The 24,781-nt window shown below is 34.2% G+C and overlaps 1 protein-coding gene across 1 annotated transcript; it reads left to right on the top strand.

Moving 5' to 3' along the window:
* LOC141483351 (uncharacterized) lies at nt 1–23,204 on the top strand. The gene is made up of 7 exons (XM_074177888.1): nt 1–206; nt 2,119–2,257; nt 7,383–7,588; nt 12,810–12,945; nt 16,266–16,393; nt 17,600–17,849; nt 21,488–23,204. Exons 2-7 carry the CDS (start codon nt 2,197–2,199, stop codon nt 21,556–21,558), a joined length of 852 nt encoding a protein of 283 aa, XP_074033989.1. The 5' UTR covers nt 1–206; nt 2,119–2,196; the 3' UTR covers nt 21,559–23,204.
* Nucleotides 23,205–24,781: the final 1,577 nt, after the last annotated feature.

Raw genomic sequence — 24,781 nt, 5'->3', positions numbered from 1 at the left:
TTCAGTAGTTTTCGCGCGTTGGTCTGTAGAGAAGGACGTTATCCAATTGTTCAGATCCTCACGAGAATTCACGTGATTAGTATTTTCTTTGCTAGTATCAGCAATTGATTTGTAGAATTACATTATAAGTAACTGTCAGGACGAAGTTATCTATTCAAAATAAGTGTTGAAAAAAAGAAATACTGACATTTTTCAGGATCAGATAGGTGAGAGTAATCTAGGATGACATTTAATATTGAAAAACAATTTTATTTGAACGACCATCACTGATATATTTTCAAAACTGATCTGCAATGATCCTAAAGATATAAGTTTGAAAAGTTTTTTTAAGTTTCCAAGAGACTTTAATAGTCGAAAAATTATGTATTGATATAAAGGATGCATCAAATTCTAATCAGAATGAGAATGGAGGAGAATTTTCAAATGATTTTTCACTCTTCCCAATTAAAGGTAGGTTCATATTGAACTGAACCCATTATTTCGAATGAAACTTTGGTAAACATAATTGAGAAATGCAATTTTTTGAAGATTGTTATGGATTTGAAATCAATTGATGAAGAGGTCATTATAATAATTATCACAACTTGGAAATATTCTAGTTTTTTTCGTCTTCCGTTTGATGTTATATTTTATTTTCCAGTTTGAGGTCAAAACCAAGGGGTACCTATTTGTTTCCTCAATTAATTATGATTATCAATATATCAAATCCCAGAATTATTAGAATTCATTTGAATTATATCTGACTGAGGCGAAACAAGGTTATGGAAGATGTGTCGAAGTGTTTAGGAGTTTTAATATTATTAGGAAATTATTTGATATGTTGAGTCCTTTTTTTAATAAATGTAATGGAAAAGTGAAATGAAATTTCTAGTTTCCTACAATTATATTATTGTTTTTGAAACTGAATGTTCTCAAAAGTCATATTGAATAATTTTGCTTAATTGATCAAATTTTAATCAGTTATTATCCATATTATTGGGTCCTATTAGGTTCAAAAAACGCATTTCCGAAGTCGGGTGTGTTTGCCAGTCACTCCCAAATAGACAATATTCTAATATGATATTAAAGTTCATCAATATTCTGTATATTTTGTATATAACAGCAAACCGTTTTTTCAACACCTCGACACGTGTTTCGATCAACAAGTGATCATCTTCAAGAGGAAAATCACTTGGTGATCGAAACACTTGTCAAGGTGTCAAAATAAGGGTTTGGTGTTGGGAAAAAACTCCAGTAATATTCATTAGTACACCAAAGGTTCCAAACAATGCATCATCACATTTATATTTTGTGACAAATGTTTCGATGATATTATAAAAATGACAAACATGATCAAATTCACTTCAAATTGTATGAAATTCTTTGAAAGTATGTTCTTATTGTTGTCCTAATGAATTGTTGAAGACTATTGCTTCCTTCATAAGCATTTGGAAGTCCTTTTGTATCTGAAATGTAATATCAACTATCATTCAATGGTCATATATTGAGAAGTGGTTGGTTCAAATAAATATTTTTCTCTAGTTTGTATCCGAAATGAACTTCTGTGCATAATATATGTCTGAATTTTCAATCGTAGTAAGTAAGGAACTGAAACGTAGCAAAAAATGTATTTATTTTTGCCAAGTATAAACATGAAAATGATTTGATAGGAAATGTATTCGGGTTGTATTTGTTTCTGTATAATATTCAATGAAAGATATATTCCATCCGGTGAACACATGAGTGAAGAGCAATCTTCCTTCGGATCCTGTACTGGAACAAAAATGTATTCGAATGTAATAATCGATATAATTCATCTCAAATAGTTAATGCTCCGTGTAAACGTCTGATGTTTTGGTAATAGTTTATTGTTAAAAGTTTGGCTGGCATGACCAAATTTGTCCCCAAACCTCAATAGTAAATTATCTTAATACAATTCTTTCAATTTCAGCACCTTGCAGTTCAAAAGTTGAGACATTCAGGACATATATTCATATGAAGTTCATTTTCAAAATCCACTCAAAAGTATCCTCTTCAAATATTGGGATGTTATGAAGAAACATCTGGTTTATTTTATATTCACAATAATTCTATATTGAAAGTGAAGCTTTTCGATGCATACTAACAATATATTTCCAGGATGGGCAGAATATTCAAGATTTCGGATACCTCTTTAGATTAGTGACGATGTTATTTTTCCTGCCATTTTGAAACACGATGATTTTCAATGTCTTCAAAGGAAAATGTTTTTTGCTAACTATCCTTGGAATTCTTTCAGGTAAGCATTATTTTCTAAAAAAGAACCAAACATCACGTGAAAATAAACATTACGAAAATATGTACCCAAGACATATAGGTAAGGTCAATCCCTTCGGTGAATTTTATTCCCGACGAGGTTTCATTTTATAATGATAGCTTATAAATTTTCAATAGAAAAAAGTTTGAAGGGTTGGATAATTTCAAAATTATTTGCCAAACAACTGGAAACATACTAACGAACGGAACGAAATGCTTGTCTTGGAATGGGTTTCTTGCGTATCTACGTTAATATGCCCATAACATCCTTTTATTCATCGATTCAAAGATACATTTCCACTTGCTTCTTGAAAAAATGATTTCTTGAAGTTCGAAAGATTTTTAGTCACATTAAAATGCTTTGTCAGAGACTGTCAACTTCACAAGTTGGCTGTGTCATTATTCGCCATAACTAGTAGTAACTGTTGTTGTAGGATTGTATATATACCTGTGAGAAGAGGTAGACAGATTTTATTAATGTCCATTGCATCTTCTTTTCTATTGAAATTATCCATTTGTTTTCGAATTTCTATATACTCTTGACTAGTAATTTTGATTTTTATCGAGTATTACTGTATCTTCGAATGATATAATGTGAGTGCCTTTTTTGTTGAGAGGATGTTTGGCTACAGCTGATTTGTCGGGGAATACCGGAGTCCTTTTAGCTGCGAGTCGGTCTATATTAGAACCACGAAAAGACGTGTGAGTACCTATATCTCTGAACACAAGGGAAATATGTATATGAAGAATATATAAAATATTGAATATTCAGTCAGTATCATTTTGATTTTGAATGTGGTTTACTTTTCAGAGTTTGTACTATGGAGTGAAATATATTCATTCAACTGGCAACAGTAAAATCTGTTTTTCCGTTAATCAGCTGTCGCCCCCATACGAACGACAACTCTCAGAAGTTGAGAAACTTGTACAAGCTAAGGACTAACGAGGTCTTACCTTTTAACGTGTGATTCCTAACACGGTTGCAGAATCATCCCAGCTTCAACCAGATGAATTCTCTCGAGAAAAATATCTGGTCGAGGCGGGATTCGAACCACGGACTTTCGATCGTGAGGTTTTCTGTATTATTGAGCAAATTGAAACATCCTTCACCATCTATGTTTGGTTTTCTGATGTTTGTAGTACTAACCCACGAAAATCACCAATAATGAAACTGAACTAACAGTCACTTCAGCAGTAATCATGCGAGGAAATTTGGGTCCATGTTGTGTACTTGAACAATGAATTTTGCTGTCAGTTTTTAATTCTATTATTTCCATCAGTATCATTCGATAATGCTCAGTTTGAACGTTTCAAGTAGTAAAATTGTGTTCTCAGGTTGACCCAGTTTGAAACTGAATAAAAAAATTTAATATTTTCTGACAATGTTTATTGTTGTTACGTCAAAAATATTACAGGGTTGAATACAACATTTTTTTTTAATTTGTTGTTTATTGTCCCATCAACCATTCAGGGTATTAGAGACGGATCTTTCAAATCAGGTGTTACTCGAATTTCCATGTGGAATTTTTGACATGAGGCTTGTTATGGGGACAAGATGTTGTTTTTTACGTAGTAAACTTATCGCAGAAGCAAAGTTGAAATATTTCATTATTGTTCAGAGCATCAATATTACCTGACCTACCCAGGAAGGCATATTGTAACAGAAATGAGTTGTATCTGGAACCAGAGTCCAAAAGTATTACATTTGCGATCTAACTTAAAGTGGAAGATAGTTGGAATAGTTCAATATGGAAAGAAATAGTGTTGTAAATGGAGGTTATTTCAAGTTATGCGGAGAACTTTTATAGATAACTGCATTGTACCAAAAATATTGATTTGCTCGTCAAGAGAAAATAATCCTTCATCTTCGTCTACTAACTGGTTAAAACGAGCTATTGTTTCCTCTTTTCTCGCTAGTTTGTCGTCAAACAACATGATCAAGTCATTACATGTCTAGGTGAAGTTTTGTTTCAGCTTCTTCCTCTCCTTCTTTAAACGGCTCCATTTATGTCCTGTAACGGTCACCAAATGCGGATAATTTTATGATATGGAAAGGACTTTTCACAATAAATTGAACTGAAGAAAAGAGAAATGAAACTTTCTATATTTTACCACTTTTATTTGTAACTAACGTTACTGCAGTTTCGTCCTATATGGACATTTTCAAACTAAGTTTATTAAATGGCGATTAAAACAAAGTTTATTAAATGGCGATTAAAACAAAGTTTATTGTATAAGTTTGAAAATGTCCATATAGGACGAAACTGCAGTAACGTTAGTTACAAATAAAAGTGGTGAAAAACATAGAAAGTTTCATTTCTCTTTTCTTCATTATGATTTCCTACCACATAGTAACGGCTACATCCATCAATTTATCGACTATTTCACTGGTGAGAAACTTCACATCTTATCTTTGTAAGAGTTTATTCAGAACTTGATTGATTTCTTGTTTCCTCCATTCCCACAATTTTTTGTATAGTGATGAAAAAGTGAAAGCCAAAAATATTGTTCCCGTGTGAAAATATTCATCTGGTTAACACCAGATTGATATTATTTTGTAGTATAAAAATTCCAGTTCATGATAACACAAGATTGATATTATTTTGTAGTATATAAAAATTGAATTCATAAATAGAAATTGATATGCTTCTATTGGCCTCTGAAGTGAAGAATTCAAAACTGTTCTGTTGAAATCAATCGCTTCTGTTCAATTTTAAGGAATCAATAACCAAACATATGAATAACTCATTTGAAGAGTATTTCGAGTTTAAAAAAATATCTTCAAATAAGATACAAAAATATAGGGTCATACGAAAGATTATAATTCAAGATACCTGCTTGACCAAGTTTCGGACTCAGACTGGCCTTCTTTTGTATCATTTAAAGGTTGCCATTTTGCATATAATAATATGTATGGAAAATATTATTATCACTGTAACATGTCTACCATTTCATGTCAACATAGCATGTTTACAGAGAATTTGAATCTAACGGAAACTCAAGAAACCGTTCAATTCTTCATCAAGTGCCTGATTGCTATTATGAAAAATTGTCTCATTATAACTTTATGAGGATATATTGAAAAGTGCCAGGATTGCAAGTTCATTATACCTTCGATTATATTCATTATTTCTGTTTACTATAATTATTCTCTTCAATGAGAATTTTTCTCGTAACTGTCTAATAATTGGAGAAGAAAATAATAATGACTTGTCACTTATAAACAGTATTGCTTCCTCATAATTGATGATCTAAATGGAATAAAATGTGTCCAATAGGAAGAATAAAATTCGATTTTTGTCAGAGATTAGTATATTGATTTTTGATTGTACATTAAACATAGCGATACTGGAATATACACCACTATATTCCACTCCAAAACCTGGGAAAATTGAAAAGGGCTCGGCGAAGTCTTGACGCGAAGTCAATCAGTCTCATCTCTGTTGCATTTAAAACAGAAAAACTACTTGACAGGCATATTAGGAGCATCAAACTGGCTACCAGACCACTGTATCCAGACCAGTATTGCTGCAGGTAGAAGACTGCGTGCTTAGAGGAAAATTGGTATACAAAACGATCATGATGAAGACAGTAGTGGTACAGGGGGCGGGCGGAAGTTTGTCCTCACTCTTATATCGCCTTGTAATGAACGAGTAATTACGTCTTTTGAGCTATACAGACTTGGTCATCATAGCCCAGGGCAAATATAATGATATATTGAAAAAACGCATGTATTAGCTCATGTATATTATAGCTCAATAATCCAAATTCAAGAAACACTTTATTGTCAGATTTTCACAAAACAGTTTTACAAAATCGCAACACTTGTTTCTTCTTCAGTAAAGACACACATATAATGTGTTGACACGCTGTATACGCCTGAAGGAGCTATTGTGAACGTGTTGCGTTTTGGTAAAACTGTTCAGTGGAAATGTCACAGTGAAAGTGGGTCTTACATAATTTATGGATGTTCATCAAGTATCGATCAATTCCATCACATAAATGAACCATTGAAGAAGAACTGAACATAAGCCCAACGAAATATATCATAGTAGCATCTTCCAAGTGGACCAAAACAGAGGGCCTAGGATCTCTGAAACTTTGCGGTGAAGAGATGAATCTGTCAAAGGAGATCAAATAGCTTAGACTGATACTAGATTCCAGGCTGACCTAAAGCCACCATGGTGGCTTGAACCAGACGTTATGTATTGGTTCTACGCAATGGTGGTTGAACCCATGATAAAATTTGCGTTGGATTATATCAGACAGGCGTCAGTGCAGGAATCTTCACAGAAAATGTCCTGCATATGCAATTGGCAATACAACTGGAAGAGTCGACCTTCAATTATGGAACGGGCACACTTGCAGACCGGTTTCGGGCTTATTAGCCCGAATCCAACGCCCTTCGTGGTATTAGCCAGGGGAGTAGTTGTTTTCTGATAGGCGTCAGTCCATTAAACCTACTGTGTAGGTATATAGAGACTGGCTTGAACGTTTGAAGTTCCATTTGCTTTAGATTTGTTTACTGCCAGTCTTCATGCATAGCCCATTGACTAATAAGAAAGGTTTTTTTCCTTATTCAGAGGAATCGGGCAAATTACGGATATGCAGTTGGTTAGTACCTCGTCCACTAGATGGAGTGACATTTTTGATGTTCGCTCCAACTTCGGAAGAGGAATAAAATACTCTGAAAGAATTCCGATTTTCAATTGTGGAATATCATTGACTTTAGGTCGATGATGGTCACTATCTTGCACTGATGAGTGGCTAATAAGCCCAAAACCGGTCTGCAAATGTGCCCGTTCCATAATTGAAGGTCGACTCTTTCAGTTGTATTGCCAATTGCATATGCAGGACATTTTCTGTGAAGATTCCTGCACTGACGCCTGTCTGATATAATCCAACGCCCTTCGTGGTATTAGCCAGGGGAGTAGTTGTTTTCTGATAGGCGTCAGTCCATTAAACCTACCGTGTAGGTATAAAGAGGCTGGCTTGAACGTTTGAAGTTCCATTTGCTTTAGATTTATAATTCTTAAAACTTTAAATGATTTTAATCATTATTTCAATTCAAATTCAAATTATGAAGATACCCAATTTCATTTTTTCAGGAATTACTGCTTTGAAAGATGTAACCGTTACTATACCGCTAGCTGCTCGAATCATGGATACAGTTGAACTTCAGTGTCAATACGACCTGGAAGGTGAACCACTCTACACTGTAAAGTGGTATAAGGGATCAAAAGAATTTTACCGATATATCCCCAAAGAACTGCCCAATATCCAAGTGTTTCCTTTACCTGGGATCAGTATTGATGTAAGTTGATATATGTGTTGGTTTTTATAGAACTAAATTTGTGTTGGCACGCTGAACAAAATGGATAACGAACTGAGTCAGATAAAAATGTCTAACAGACATGCTCCGTTACGATCCCACTGTACTCTTTTGGAGTATAAAATGAACTCTGGATAGAGTGTTTCAGATCGTTATGGAGACCTGCAAATGCAAGTCTGTAAGATATAGAATTGAACAATGTACAGACGTTTCAGTTTATAGTCTGTGAAGTTACCATGAGTTTGAACCCCTTCCTACATTGATTAGGTGAAATTCATGGTGATTTCGAAAATGGTAAGCTCCTCAGAGAAGGATGAATAGTAGCAAAGTGACAAACTTCACATAACATTATTTGCATATTGAAAAATTTCAGCTACAACTCTTATTCATAATCATGACCATATGAAAAAACAAAAATTCGTTATGGTTGTTTTACTTATCTTCCAAACACATTTCTGGAAATTATTTGCACTTTCTCGTTGCAATTTTCCATCGGTTGTGGAAATATGCTGAAAAAATTATATTTCCTGTACCTTGCACACCTAACTTCAGATTTATCGAATACTAGTTGTTTCTACGCGGCTTCGCCCGTGACAGACCATTTCAAACAAATAGTTACAATATTTTTTTAATAATCCAAAACTTCAGTTTTCCAACTTTAAAACTGACTCACTTAGTACTCATCATTATATTTTGACTAAAATTACACAAAACCTAAATTGTAGCTTATATGTTATTCTGATGTATAAGCTGTATTTATGTAAAATTTCATCTGCATCCGTTCAGTCGTTAAGGCGTGAGTCACAAAAAAATATACATACATCCATCTTCACAAACTTTCTCATTAGTATAAATATTATTAGTATACATATTAGTATTAGTATTAGTATTAGTATTAGTATTAGTATTAGTATAAATAGATAAATAGATAGATAGATAGATGAAAATATTATTCTGTGGGAAGCCTACGAAAGGTGTAGGAAGTTACCCAGGAACCGCATCAAGGAATCGAAAAATGAGTGCTGGAAAAGGCTTTGCGAAGATGTTGACGAAGATATCTGGGGCGACGGCTACAAAATAGTCACGAAGAGTAAGTATACTTGGATTTCAACCAAACCTCACTTTGAGTGATATGAAAGACGTAACAAATCACCTTTTTCCTGTACGTGAGAAGGTTCAGTTTATCTGTGATAGGAATGGGAGTTTTTCAAATTTCACCATTGAAGTAATTCAAAGAGTATCGACAAAGTTGAAAAATAATAAAGCTCCGGGACCGGGTTACATACCCCAAGAAATACTCAAATCTGTAGCCTTAAACAAACCTGCTTATGCTGTAGCTATAACAAATAAATAAATCAAGGAATCTTTCCTGTCGAATGGAAAAAGGCAAAATTGGTACTCTTGAGGAAAGGAAATAAACCTATAGACAAGCCGTCATCATTTAGACCTATCTGCCTCTTGGATTCTGAAGGAAAACTCTTCGGAACACTTAATAATTGAACGTCTTAATGAGGAAATTGTACGAACAGAGGGTTTAGCTAACCAACAGTTCGGGTTCAAAAAAAAGCCGCCAAACAGTAGACGCCATAAACACTGTAGTCAATATTGCCAATGAGGCAAGAATTCAACGAAATTTCTGCGTAGCCATAACGCTGGATGTGAAAAATGCTTTCAACAGTGCAACATGGCAATTCATATTGGAGGCCCTTAGAAACAGAGGCATGAAGGAAAACCTAATTTATATGATAGCCTCATATCTATCAGAGAGAGAAGTTTTACTAGAAGCCATTGATGACACAAAAACTATCAGTATGAATAGTGTTGTCCCATAGGGATTAGTCCTAGGACCTACGTTGTGGAACATCCTGTATGAATTACCCGATGAAAGTGATTTGGTAGGGTTTGCAGACGATGTGGTAGTAGTAGTGGCAGCAGAAAACGAGAATCTCCTAATGAATGTAGCAAATAGAGCAATACTACGAGTATCGAAATGGATGGAAAGTAGGCGCCTGAAACTAGCCCCAGAAAAAACCAAAGCCGTTCTCCTGACACAGCGTAGAAAAATAGGGGTGATCAATTTCGATATCGAAGGAACACAGATTGGACTGAGCAAGGCGGTAAAGTACATGGGAGTATGGCTTGACACTAAGCTGACCTTTGCAGAGCATATAAAACAAAGTGTACTCAAGGCTGAGAAAACAACTTCAGCGCTAACAAACCTAATGCCCAATATCGGAGGTGCCAGAGCCTCAAAGAGACGAATTATGTCGAATGTAGGTCATTCACAGATACTGTATGGTGCATCATCCTGGTACACCGCAATGCAAAACTAGAAACTAGTCCAGAAATGAACAGCGGTGTAGAGAAAAATGAACGTTCGAACGTGCAGTTCATATAGAGCTGGGTTAACCGACTCTTTGGAGAAGTAAACTCCTACCTTACTCAAGCAATTTCTGGACACGGCTGCTTCGGTAAATATCTGTTTGACAGAGGAAGATCGGAGTCTACATCCTGCATTCAGTGTCAGGTAGATGATGATGAGGAGCACACGCTTTTTGCATGCTCAAGATGGACTGAAATGCGTACGGAATACCACCGAGAAACGGGAAAAATATTTAACATCGAACATATATGGATGATCTCAAAGGAGAAGAGGCCTCATGGGACTGTGCATACAAAGAAGTGAGAAAAATTATCAAGACAAAGGAGAGGAAGAGTAGAAATTGAAGGATCTTGTTTAGATATTTTTTTTGTTTGTTTGTCCAATCTTTGGATATATCACGGGTCAAGTACTGAAGTAATGCGAGAGCGGTTCCCGGTACTTGGCACCGAGAATAGGGGGAGGGGTTTTAGTTGGTAAGAATCCGGCACAGCGTCTATGAAGATTTCCCCTCCTCCTTTAAAAAAAAAGATAGATAGATAGATAATAGATAGATAGATGAATCTCCATAGATGAATTTCCATTTTGAACTCTCAGGTTCATGTTCAATGATAATTATCAAATATGTGGCAAAGTTTTCAGTTGACTCGACATTACCTAATCATCATCAGTAAATATTAGATATTTCTAAAATTCAGAGAAAGAATAATTCATATTATTGTGATAATATGACTTTATTAGCCTATGAATATATAAGTGAGTCAACTTCATAATTTGCTAATCATTCAATATTCCTTTTCACTACAAAAAATCATATTTGTTATCTCGAAAACACCATACTTTTCAAAAAAAGCATAAATTGAAAGGGATTTTTTGAGGCGATATTCCAATAATGTTCATCGCCCTGAAAGTGCCGTATACAATCTTTTGAAAATATGAAACCATAATGACTTATTACAAATGAAATACAAATAATTGTTTCAAATGCGTTTTTTTTGTCAGCAGTTCACTTATAATTGCTATCAAATTCAATTTCAGGAAATTTTTGGTTATGTTTGAAACGCTATATTTCACGACGTTCCACTCTAACCACAATATGTTGTAATCTAAAGAAATGAACTTCAAACGTTCAAGCCAGTCTCGGATATACCGACACAGTAGGTTGAATAGACTGACGCTTATCAGAAAACAACTACTCTCCTGGCTTATAGCCCGAAGGACGTTAGATTATATCCGACAGGCGTCAGTGCAGGAATCTTCACAGAAAATTTCCTGCATATGCAATTGGCAATACAACTGAAAGAGTCGACTTTCAATTCTGGAACGGGCACACTTGCAGACCGGTTTCGGGCTCATTAGCCATTCATCAGTGCAAGATAGTGGCCATCATCGATCTAAAGTCATTTATATTCCATAGTTGAAAATCGGAATTCTTTCAGAGTATTTCATTCCTCTTCCTAAGTTGAAGCGAACAACAAAATTTCACTCCATCTAGTGGACGAGGTACTAACCTGTAAAGTTCATTTATTTAGATTTGTTTACTGCCAGTCTTCAAGCATAGCCCACTGACTAATTAAAAACAATATGTTCTGACGATGGAACATTTATAGGCACACGAAATGATTTTAAAAATATAACAATTGTTTCAAAACAATTTCGAAAAGATTGAAGACCGCAAGCCCATGCCTAAACTTTAGATAAATGCGCCTTTTTGATTTGAAAAACTAATATTACTGGAGCCGTACAGAAATGTATCACCTTTGATTGTAGAAGTGAATACCAAATGATATTTCTTCTTTTTTTCTTTCCCATTTGTTTGGAAGGCCTTTGTTGAGAAAATATAATATTCGTAATTGATATGCAAATTTAAAAAAAGTCATACGAGATTTTTAGGTGAATTATTTCCGCCTCTCGTATAAGTGTTATCACTCCTTCGAAAGTTTTAAGTTACAGCTCCCGGTATGAGGCTCAACTCATTTTCAATTTCGAGTGTATTATAGTGTATTAATACAGGTCCGTATTTAAAAATTCAAAGATAGGGGTGGCCCAAGTCAGATGACACCCTGTATAAAAGATTCATGGATACATTCTGAGAGCCCATATCAAGTGCCAATAGCAAAATGTGGACTGATTTTCAATATGTCTGCTAATAAAGAAGATATAGGCAAAAATATAATTTGGTATTTTTTTGTTTTTCCTTTATATCTCCAGAACAAAAGAGCTATATTCGATTTTTCACATCATTGAATAGGTCTCTTAAATACGCAACTTTGCCATAATTTAACCGATACTCTATCTCTTATCGTTTACGAGATCCCTATGTACAGAAACGAATTTGAATAGCCCTGTATATCGCGAAAAAATAAGGAAAACATCCAATACACAACTTATGGAAACTAGTACGAAAACACTTTTTCCCTAGGCTCGAAAAAATTGATAATCACCAGAAAAAACTCTGATTTGCTTTACATTTAATTATTATTTGATGTTAATCAAGATATTGGTTTGATATCATCATTAATACAGTCAACCTCTATTGATATATTAGTATTATATTCCATAACAAATCAATTCAGGTAATCATTCAACTAATAACTTGAAAAAATTCCTGAGATTTTTCTCAGTGATTGCCAAGAATGAAAAAACGGCTTTCATCCTAGAAACCAAACTGAAATATCAAAATTCTAATTCTACCAGGTTTTTTCTGTCAGTTAATAACAGAAAGTACATCTCAAATCGACAACACAATCGAACTTTGCACTTAACTTATCTAGTCACTTCATTTCCATTACGAAATTTTCACAAATACAAAATATTTTACAGTTGAACAAAAGCTCTGCAACTCTGGTAGTCTTAAAAAATATGCAACTCGAAGGAACAGGAAGATATAAATGCGAAGTTTCTTCGGATGCTCCAAATTTCTACACACAAATGCAGTCTGGATATATGTATGTTATCGGTGAGTAACATTTTTATGATGTTTGTTTGAAGGTGATTGACAATGTTTCATGATGAATTTCACTAGTTCGGACTTCCATTGTCTACTATATAAAATGATTTGAAATCCCTGAAACAACTAAAAAAGAAGAATTGAAAATGAAAAGCTGAAAATAACAATTATATTAACCAAAATAAACCTGAAATGAAACAATAGTGAAATAAAATACAAGTAAAAATAGAACAATTGAATAAATAGAAATAAAGAAATGAAAAAAGAAAATGAAAATAAAAAGTGGAGAGATTCCAAGTCACGTTAGTTCACGACGTTTCGATTGTTAGTATCTACATTTTATCTGTATCTGTATTTTATTTCATTATTGTTTCATTTCAGGTTTATTTTGGTTAATATAATTGTTATTTTCAGCTATTCATTTTCAATTCTTCTTTTCTAGTTGTTTCAGGGATTTCCAATCATTTTATATAGTAGACAATGGAAGTCCGAACTAGTGAAATTTTTATGATGTACTCGTAAATGTTATTTTATTCTGAAAACTGCTGCTTCACTCTACAGTGCCAGATCACTCAATAAATACAGACAACGAAAAACCAATATTCATGATAATGAATATAATTTTTCATATACATATGTGTTTTCCCATTCACACTAAATATATCTATAGAGTCTTCCAACAGGAACTTTCGAACTTTAACAATTGACAACGGCCATCTTGTTGAAGTTACATCTGTTATATTTATTTGTCATTTATTCAGTCTGTTTTGACAAATCACCATGGACGGGTATTCAGCAAATAATAAAGTCGTTTTATCAAAATGCGTGTTCTGTTCGGGCAACGTACCGTACGCTTCACCCATTGTACGGTCGCCATAATCGTCCTACTGAGAAAACTATTCGCAATATGGTGGATGAATTTGAATCCACTGGTTCAGTAAATGATCAACCAACACCTGTACGTCGACGTAATGCAAGATCTGCCTAAAACATCGCCACTGTCTATGAGAGTATGATTTTGCATCGCTTACAAGAACTCAGCCTTCCACAGATCACAACTTGTCGAATTCTGGGTCGTAACTTGGGCCGTACAAAGTTCAACTTACCCAGGTACTGAAGGTGAACGACCATAGATAACAACGTGTGTTCGCTCAATGGGCTCTGAAGCAGTTGGCAACTTAACCCATTTTCTGGATGAATGGATACGTGAATAAACAAATTTGTCGAATTTGGGACAATACCAATCGTCATGAGATCCAGGAGCGTTCAATGCATTTCATAAAAGTCGCTGTTTGGTGTGGACTTTGGGCTGGCGGCATCATCGGTCTATATCACTTTGAGACCGACGTTGACCAGGCCATCACTGTCAATGGCGAGCACTATAGTCGATAATGACCAACTTCTTTTGGTCTGAATTGAATGATCTGGACACCAAGAATATGTGTTTTCAGCAGGACGGCGCTACGTACCACACAGCTTATGGCATGATCATCTCACGTGGAGGTGATGTGAACCGGCCACCGAGATCGTGCGATTTGACCCCTTCAGACTTTTTTCATGGGGTTTCATAGTGGTCCTCAAAGCCAACATAACCCATGCCATCTGTCAAATTCAGCCTGATTTATGCGCCAGAGTCATAAAAAATTGGACATTTCGTATGCGCTTCACCCAGAAAAGCCGTGGCAGAGATTTGAACGGTAGTATATTCCACACATATGGCATCAATAGGTCTCTCAAACGAATAAAAAGTTTCGATGATATCTCACACACACTTTGTTTTATTTAAATTTAAAGATGGGAAGCGCTTAATGAAAGCTCTTATATGTGGACCCAACGGTTCAGCCGATATGATGGGCTTAATGGAACATTGATAGAAAATTTTATACATACAAGAATATAGATAAAATACTTTTTCAATAAATGTCAATATTTTGCTATCGTGATATTCAAAATGAATTCATTATTCAACTATTTTATTGGTAAGCAAATTTAGATTACACTAGTTGCTGACTATTTAGGTGGTAACCCGTGATTAGATATCACAATTCTCTAAGATTGTGTAATATTTTGATACCTGATTCATCGACCAAAAATCAAAGAAAGCTGTATCAAATATCACAGTTTTATGTAAGGTCCAAAATGAGTGTGTTTATTCGACCCACCACCGCCACCCCCAAGGGTTTATTGTGACTCACACCTATTCACACTCGACCAAATAAACTCAGCTTCTTAACGAAACCGATTAGTTTGTATGGTGTTTTCGAAACAGAGGCGACAGACTCTGTCTTCCGAGAGTCCGAGTCTCTGAATATAATGATTCAAATGACAGTGACCTGTAAGAAGGCCTGTTAAATATCGTAGTTCACTTCTACTGTAGTCCAACAACTGTTTGGCATCAAGTTTCGGAAGGTGAATAAACGCCTTGAAGTAAGCCAATCCTGGAAGATTTTGCCAGAAGGAAGAATAATCTTCCTCTTGAAGATGATCACTTGGTGATCGAAACACGTATCAAGGTGGTAAAAATATCGATTTGGTGTTGGGAAGAAACTCCAGTAATATTCAGAGTCGCTTTTGGCAATTTGCTACCAATTTAGACGTTGCTCGGTAGAAGTTCCAACGCCGGTTGACTGTCTGAAAATATTTTTTATTGACTGCACCTGCACCTGCATCAGAACCAGAAAGTGATTTGATCCATCTGTGAACCAACAATCTGCTCTCAATATTTCTTTCTCCCGGAGGATATTTACTTCATAAGGCAGTTTGTAGTTGACAGTTGGAGGCATGATATTTGTGCAATTGGAAATGTGCACAAGTCTGTATGCAGTCCATCTAGCCTCTCTCTCCAGAAATATGTGGAGAGGGAGTAGATCTAAAAGGATATCCATGGCCGCTGCCGGAGTGATACTGATGCCACAACTGACGGCCACACAAGCCTGTCTGTAATCCAGAGAGCTTCGCCTGGGCCATTTTCTGTAAAGCCTTCGGCCACCAGGTGATTGAACCATAAGTGATCATTGGTCTGACAATCATCACACAAATCCAATGGATTTGTTTGGAACCTAAACCCCAAGTTTTACCCCACAGTCTGGCTTTTTGTAAAACTTTTTCCAAGTGAGCGTTCCAGATGAGTTTTTTATCAAGCACAATGCCAAGATATTTCACCTCCGTTCCAAATGGAATGTTGATCCCGTTTTTTCGTTGGACTGTTTTCAATTAATCATTTACGTGAAATGGAAGACTATATAACCCTAATATTTAGTTTTTGTTTCCTACATTTTTGATCTGTTGAACACTCACGATCTTAAGTAATTTCATGAATATGTCTGCAGATGTTCCTGAGAGAGATCCAGTCCTCACAATAGAAAAAGAGACGTTAGGATACGCCTTGAAAGGAAATTGCACAGCTCCTCCTTCGTATCCACCGGTCAATTTAACTTGGTTTTTGAATGGGCGGCAGGTAAATGAAAAACAGTTACAAAATTTATATTACCAAAAATATTGGAGTACTCTGTTTCCATTGTGATTGAACGAAATGGAAGATCTGTGTTTTATTAGTGTTCTAAAATTCATTTCACTTCCCAGAGAACTGAGAGCTATTCTACGTAATAAAGATAAAATTGTAGATTGATGCATATAGTACCTAAGACCATTCACTATTACATTTTTTTATGGAAATTTCTGGTTCCCAAAAGAAACTGCAATTTCCAAGGTATTTCCTGAAAGAACACTCCTAGTATAATAATTCGACATCTGAAAAAGTGAGACTATTTTCAACTCACTTCAATTTCTATTTGAAAGTTAGTAACAACGTATCATTTTCAAATGGAAACACCCTAGAATCTAGGGTTTTTTTTTAGTTCCTCTAACAATTTTATCCGAATTCTATAAGTTCAATTATAATTACGAAATATTATATTTGGAAGAGAAAGCTCTACAACTCAATCTTTTGGAATGCCAAAAAATCAATAGAATGTACAATCTGAACAATGGCTCAATGGTCAAATTGATTTTAAAGGTTCCCCTTTGTCAAATTTGTTATGAACTGATAAAATTGTTCAAATTGAAAGGGTATATTTTTAGGAGAGATCAATTTTTGTGAAAAAATGTTTTTGGTCTTCTGCTTCTTCATCTTGATATAGAAAATTTGGTAATCTACACATCTCTGAATAGAGTTCATTTTTAAAATAGATTGTTTCCCTCCTTTCTTTGGAAGATTTCCACATTTTTTGTATCAAGATGGAGCAGTCGAACAGAAAATTTCTTCCCCGATAAAATTGTGTTAGATTATATTATATACAATTGATGAGATTTTTACCATGAATCGTAATAATGCATTATCAAGGCAGGGAAAGTCGTTGGCAGGGAAAGTCGTTTTGTTCAGATAACTATAATGAATAAAATAATATGTACTGAACGCGCCTGAAGAAAATATATAGTGAAACACATGTCGGGCAGTTAGTGGCTGTGCGCCTCTTGAATGGAATGCTGGATCTCTTTTACATTCCTTCATCAAGACTGCCACAGGACGAGTGTTTTTGACGAAATTTTTCACGTAGAAAAAGACCAGAGTCTTTGTATTCATCTTGACGTGGTCATATCCTACATACTCTTTTGAGAATCATACATTCGCAATATTCAATACTTAATATTTTTTTTTTTAAAGGTGAAGGATTTTTCGAGAGGGGCGCATCCAACAGATCGACTTTTATTCAAAAATCGTCGAATACCAATTGTGTCTTCCTCCATCGTGGAACTGGAATTAGACTCGAATATATTTCAGAGTGGAAGAGCCGTACTAGCTTGTCATGGTACAGTATTCAATCTATATGAACGTAAGAAAGAAGTCATCTTAGAAGAAGAAAGACCGCAACCACGGCCTTCATCTGTATTGGGTACCTTGGACTCCACTTCCGGTAACGTTTTATTCAAATTCTGACACGCAATGATTCACCATAATGATTACTAGTATATTCGTAAAGTAAACTGAGGTTAACCTAAGTCATTATTGAACACTACATTAAATAGTTATTGCATAATTCAGATCGTATTCAAAGCTCTGTGTAGTGAAATAACTTAAGAAGTAGGTACCTGTAAAACACATGATAACATACACAGTGAATAACAATTGCAATTTTATTCATATTTCTTTACATCTTTTCAAAATGGAGTGCAATCAATACCCAACAAATCTATCAGTTTCTAAAAAAATATTTCCCAATTGGTTTGGTGATAATTGAAATACTTCTTATTTGACTATTGAAAAAAGCCTCAATTATTTGACAGTTACGTAGACTCGATTCTTAAAAAAAGAATTCTCACGAGTAATTGCCACATTTCTTGTGCTAATTGTATAGTATTGTAGACTTTTTGTCATTGCCTTCTTTCTTCATTGTCCGTGATACAGTGCCTCGTGAAAAGTAATTCGACGCTTCGTTTTAGTCTCATTTTGGTCAGATTCATTCTGAATGGATATATAATTCCAAACTGATCCCTGTTTTGTTAGAATTGTTCTCTAGTTCGTCTCTCAGATACTAGCTTGATGAAGTACTTCTCGCGTGTTTTCACACATACACAATTTCTTTATGTTTGTCAATGACTCATTTTTCATTTCAGTGTATTTTTGGTACCCTCATAGCTAGCTCAGGAGAATATATATACTTGACGACCTGTGTCTGGTACATTCATCAGCTTTTTTATTTTCGTGAGTCTCATCACAAGAATTTTTTTTTGTCTCTTTTATTAATGACATATAAATGTTAATTTCATGGTTATCAATTTTATTGCTCTCAATTTAATAATCCGTATATATTGACAGAACAGTTTTGCAATATCGTGACTTTATCCAACAATTTCTTTAGCCAAATGAAACCTTATGTGGTATTTGCCAAACAGTGGCCTCTAGTATCTCTAGATTTTATACATCAGATAGGCAATATGAGTGCAATTTAAAAAGAAAAGTTGATTTTATATATTTTATTATGCTCAATTCCAACGAAAAGTAATATGGAGATCATTTTGGTGAACTGATAAGTTGAAAGTAAAATTGATTTAAAACAATTTACTTTTTTGTCAAACACATGTCAATTAGGATAATGATGATGTGGAATAAATGTACCAATAAAATATCTTTCGAATAACTTGCGTTCAAAAAATAAACTTTCGAATAATTGGTCTATCAATATCTGTAGCACTTTATTTCAAGTATTCTTCACCAATGTAAACGTTGAAATCAGGGTGAAATATTCCCAAAGATTATTTTCTCACATTATGTACTTATATAAGGTGGAGTGGTGTAAATGCAGATTGGTTTTTATAAAGTTAGACTTTAAACCTATAAATTTTCAACGTGTAACAGGAATACGTTATATCGCTGGTGAACAAAGCATTCTGTAAGTATTGTTTCGGAAAATTTGTTATCACTGTTCCTGTTTTCACTTTCATACTCACATAATAATTGAAAATTTCACTACATGTCTATAATCCGCACTTCTCCCTCAAAACGGAGCAAGAGCGTATATGCCAGATAAAAGCATAATGAAACCTTAAACCTCTACGGGGCAAGAGCGTAATGGGCTTATTTAACAATTTTTTCATTTCATTATTTGAAAGTTTATGTTTCAAATAGTACATCTTAAAAAAATCAGAAATTTCACTCTTTATCTTCCCCCTCAAATTAATTGTTGATTGTGGTCAAGCTTGACGTCACATCAGTCGATTCTGTGACAAGGGAGTGCTGGCGGCGATGGCAGCGATTCATAATCTCCAACCTCAGGCCCGGTTGCCACTTCTCGAAGCTTGTTGCCTGGTGTGACGTCAAAATGTATCGCGGGCGATCCCACATTCTCAATTGCTCTTGCTCAGTTGTTAATTGACATAAAACCGGAAAAATTTGTGGTATACTTGGGAGATGATTTACTTTCATAATATACTTATAATATAATTCCCAATAAAAATCTAAATCAGCCTGAATGAGCCCATTCACAAGAAATCTATATTCAACTGCTTTTCGCCACATTCAGTTATCTTGCTTGGTCTCAGAGTTGTTTAATTTGAACAATACAGACATCTTTTGGTGGAATTTTCAGCAAGGGTTTGATTGATTGAAACGTCTGCATATTGTGGAATATTTAAGCAAGCTCTTTTGTACTGGTAAAGTAAATAAATTGTTATGCCGTAAAAGGAAAAAAACTCTAAAATCAAAATAAACTTATGTACTTATACTGCCACTGGTCCCAAATATTTTTGCATTTGAAACTTGGCGGAACTTTGTCTCCAGCATCAGAAGCAGCCATTAACACAGATACAAATGAATTTTCTCTGCCAGAAGCGCTTGTAGTTCGAGTGCATAGCAAGTTTTTTCCTCCAACTACTTCAGTTTTGGACGGATCCGTGCAAAAACTGATTTCGTCCAGGTTCCAGATTCTACTAGTTTCGTTTTCTAACCATAACTCCTTGTTATGTGAAATGTGAAATATGTGTCAATTATGAATGGATTACTATTTCTTTTGCGGACTACCTACACGCTTTGTGGCTTTTTTATCGACAAATTATTGTCTTTGGCGAACCCGAAAAACCAATCTTCACCGGGGGTTCCGTCCTTGAAAAGAGTTTTAATCTTATTTGACTGAATGAACTGCCCAACAAGCTAGACGAACAAAATCCATATTTCTCCATCTTCATGGATTGGAATAACGATGCTTCTGCCAAAGGATTTTGATTTGACCACACGTCTTCCCTTTATATGGTGTGTTATTGTGTTCAATGGTATACCATATTGCTTGCTAGCTTTATAAGCAATAATACGTCCGCCTTTATTCTCCCTAAAAGCTTCTTCTAGCGATTCTCTCGAATAATCACCCCTGTTAGTTTTTCTAACATAATTGCGGACCAAGGCAAACCTAGAATAAAAACATTAATAAATCACATAAAATCAAAATAAAGTTAATAAACAAAAAATATCCAAATGAAGTCCCTATCAAAATTCTTCATCAAAATTTCAATGGTCATTCAAATAAAGTAAGTAATTGTTGAAACCAGAATGAATTCAACAAGAAACGAAGCTGGGGCAAGAGCAAACTGATATGCAGTTTTCCCGCCTCTTTGGTCTGCACAAGCCCCAGGTGGTAATATCAACGGGGCAAGAGCACAGTAATGATTTTTAAGTCGACTTATGAAAAAAGCTAAATATTATTATGTCTTAAATAGAATTCAAACTATATTCCCATGTACTTACCAAAATTTGCAACCTTCAACATAATGTTGTCCGTTTAATAAAATAACTGAAACAGCACGTATAACTTGATTATTTACCACAAACTGACACCTGTTTTTGTCGGTTGGTTAAACAGGCGGGTTCTTCACATTTCACTGCGCTATCTATATTTAGGAGGTAACAGCAACCGCTTCTCTCTTTCTGCATGTGAATAACTGTAATTTGATTCATATAATAATAAATAAAGCCGATATTCCATTTGCGTATAGGTGTAACTTACTAGTACGTATTTGTTGTGAGTTTAATAAATTTATGAAATACAATTTTTTTCATTTTCAGATACTGGCATTATTGTCTTTGGAATGATTAGCTTCCCCCTTTTATTGTCATGTCACGTCATCTTACGGTAACAGTGGGATTGAAACAATCACCTATGATGATTTACTATCAGTTGGAAAATAATCTTCGAGCGGAATTCATGGTAGAGACATCCATATTGTGTTTCTATGATGATAGGAGATATAGTAGAATTGTAAAGTTTACTTTTCCATCCCACGTATTATTCATTATGAAAAAGGAGAAAAATGTGTTTTACTCCTTTTTTTATAACTAATGTTACTGCAGTTACATGATATTTATAAATGTTTTCAAATGATTACAATAAACTGAAAATAAATCATACTGTTAGCTCTTATAAATCTACTGTAGGTAATAATAGAGGTCCTTAACTGAAATTTGTTTAGCTGTGACAATGTGAATACGCTAATTTGAAAACCGCTGAGTAAACTAGATCGATTTGAGCATTCAGCAGATTACATCCGCAATGCTTATGCTATTGAATTTCCAAGGATTCCAAATAATTGAGTTTCCATTCCAGTATCATTTGAAATCGGAAACGTGTGGTTTCATTCCAAGAAATGATTTGAAAACGTCGAATCATCATTACCTAGTCTGAAGGACCTTTCATGTTCAGCATAACGTTTTGATGAATTTTGACCACACTGTCCCACAAAAACAGTATTACACTCCGGACACTTAAGCAACGCAGACACAATCCAGAAGTTAGTCAGAAAACAAAGCCTCAAATTGACTTACAGATCATTATACCCTCAGATCAAACAATCACAACTCAAGAATTTTGTAACATTCAAATATATTTTGGTAATAGAACAGAGACAATTGCGGGTTTTTTCAGAAAAAGCATTCAGGCCGCATGCTAGATTATCTAATTTTTTTTAATGCCAAAGACTAAGTGGACAAGTTGGAGAAATCTGGAGTTTATAAGCTTAAGTGTCCGGAGTGTAATAGTATTTATGTGGGACAGTGTGGTCGAAATTTCTCAAAACGGTATGCTGAACATGGAAGGTCATCCAGACTAGATAAAAATGATTCGACATTTTCAAACCATTCCTTGGACGGCAACCACAAATTCCCAAAACTAAACGATACGGAAATTTTGCACTATCAAGCAACTGTTGGAAACTCAATTATTTGAAATCCTTGGAAATTCATTAGCATAAGCATTGCGGATGTAATCTGCTGAATGATCGAATCGATCTAGTATTAAATCTCCAGCGATTCAAATCCTATGTGAATCGCTACTTTCGCATAGTCACCGCTCTCAAATCGCCTTGAGGATTTTCCTGTAATTCTAGCGTCCTGTCTTCAAGAAAATTATGACCACTTTTCAAATTAGCGTATCCACATTGTCACAGGTAAACAAATTCCAGATACTAGGTGCTGAATTAAGTCAAAGACCTCTATTATTATCTAGAGTATCTAGAGTAGAGATTCATTTTCAGTTTATTGTGATTGTTCGAAAATGTCCTTATAGGACGAAACTGCAGTAACATTAGTTTAAAATAAAAGTGGTGAAAAACAAAGAAAGTTTTTTTTTCATTTTTCATGATGATCTTCTACCACGTAGTAACGGCTACATCCATCAATTTATGTCATTGATTAATTTATATTATTCTCTGTAGAAATAGCCCAACGTATTCTGTATGATAATGACAATACTTTTTTTATGAATGCCATTTAACTGTATCGAAAATATACCGACACTAAAAATTTTAAAATGGTGTGTTTTAATCCTCACTTGAATCGTGAATAAAGAATTGGTACTAATTTGGAAAGTGAAACAACTACTCTAGTTAGTTTTACTTCCTATCATCCCACCCGTGTTAGAAATCACACGTTAAAAGGTAAGACCTTGGTAGTCCTTAGCTCGCACAAGTTTCGATTTTTTAAATTTTTCGTTCGCAGGCGGCGATAGCTGGTTATATTCTAATCAACAAGTTCAAAAACATGAAATATAGAGATAAAGGTCCTAAAAGTATGAGCGATAGCTCATTCGATTTGGAATCAATCACCTCTAGAAAAATGTTTTTGAAGGATTTTGGTGCAGGTAAAAAATTGCAATTGTTATTAACAAAATAATATTTAAAAAAATGGTATTTAGTTTTTCATTAATAACTCAAAAAATATTAATATTCAAGCAACTTTGAAAAAAGCTCGTTAAAGAGGAGGAAATTTCCGATAAAAAAGTCCCGACTCCTGAAACTATCTCCATTATTTATAATTTCAATTTGACGTTGAAAATAGGGTTCCGCGCGGCTGTTACGGCATGCGCGCGCTTCCGCTAAAGAGAGTTTATCAAAAAAAATATTATTTTTATAACATAAAATGTCATTTTGAAAATTTTAACACTTGAATGAATCGAGTTCCGTAGAAAAAAAAGTTTGTTCACCATTTTTCAAAAAGTTATTCAATTGTTAAATAACAAATTTTTCCCAATCTTCGTTGGCATAAATAATGGTATGAAAGGTATAACTAATTGGCCTATAGATTTTAAACTTCGTGGAGCCCTTTTGATATATATACTTCATACGATCCTGCGATGAAAGTTCATAAAAATTTAATAATTTGTTAATTATGATTTTTCATAACTATTGCAAAATGAAATCTAAAAATTGTTGATAATTTTTTTTTCAATTGATATTTAGCTGTCTGTTTTCACATTAAACAATGGATGTTATCAACATAGGATTTGATTTTTTTACGTAATTTGTTTATTAAATTGTTTTAAACGAATAGATAAATGCAATATTTTTGAAAAAAAATTTTTTGCTATTTTGTTGTCTAGAGATAATTATGATTTAAAAAAAATTCTCCTCAATTTTGATTTTTGATTGTTTGAAATCGATTTTTTTATATTTCGATTGTTTAAATAATCATTTAAGAAATAATTTTGCGTTTAAAAATCATAATTTACAGTTTTGAATAGTTTGTAAAAAAATTTTTTCATTCATTATTCAATTGTTTATTAGTTTAACAATTTGTTATGAACAAATATTGACCAACGTTATATTTTTTTCTGAAGCAGAAAAACTTATAAAAACAGCTATATGTATATGAAAAAGTGCCATGAATTTTAATTTTAAACAATTAAAAATTAAAATTGGGGAATTTTTTTTTATTCATAATTATCTCTAGACAACAGAATACCAAAAAAAATTTTTCCAAAATATTGAATTTCTCTATTTGTTTGAAACAATTTAATAAACAAATTACGAAAAAAATTCATATTCTATGTCAATAACTGCCATTGTTCAATTTGAAAACAGACAGCTA

Source organism: Leptinotarsa decemlineata, unplaced genomic scaffold (genome assembly GCF_025532065.1).
Source record: "Leptinotarsa decemlineata unplaced genomic scaffold, Ldec_3_MD MMD2_tig00003308_RagTag_RagTag, whole genome shotgun sequence".
Classification (NCBI taxonomy): domain Eukaryota; kingdom Metazoa; phylum Arthropoda; class Insecta; order Coleoptera; family Chrysomelidae; genus Leptinotarsa; species Leptinotarsa decemlineata.
Note: the sequence above shows the minus strand (reverse complement) of the source record. Positions and strands in the feature narration are given on the sequence as shown.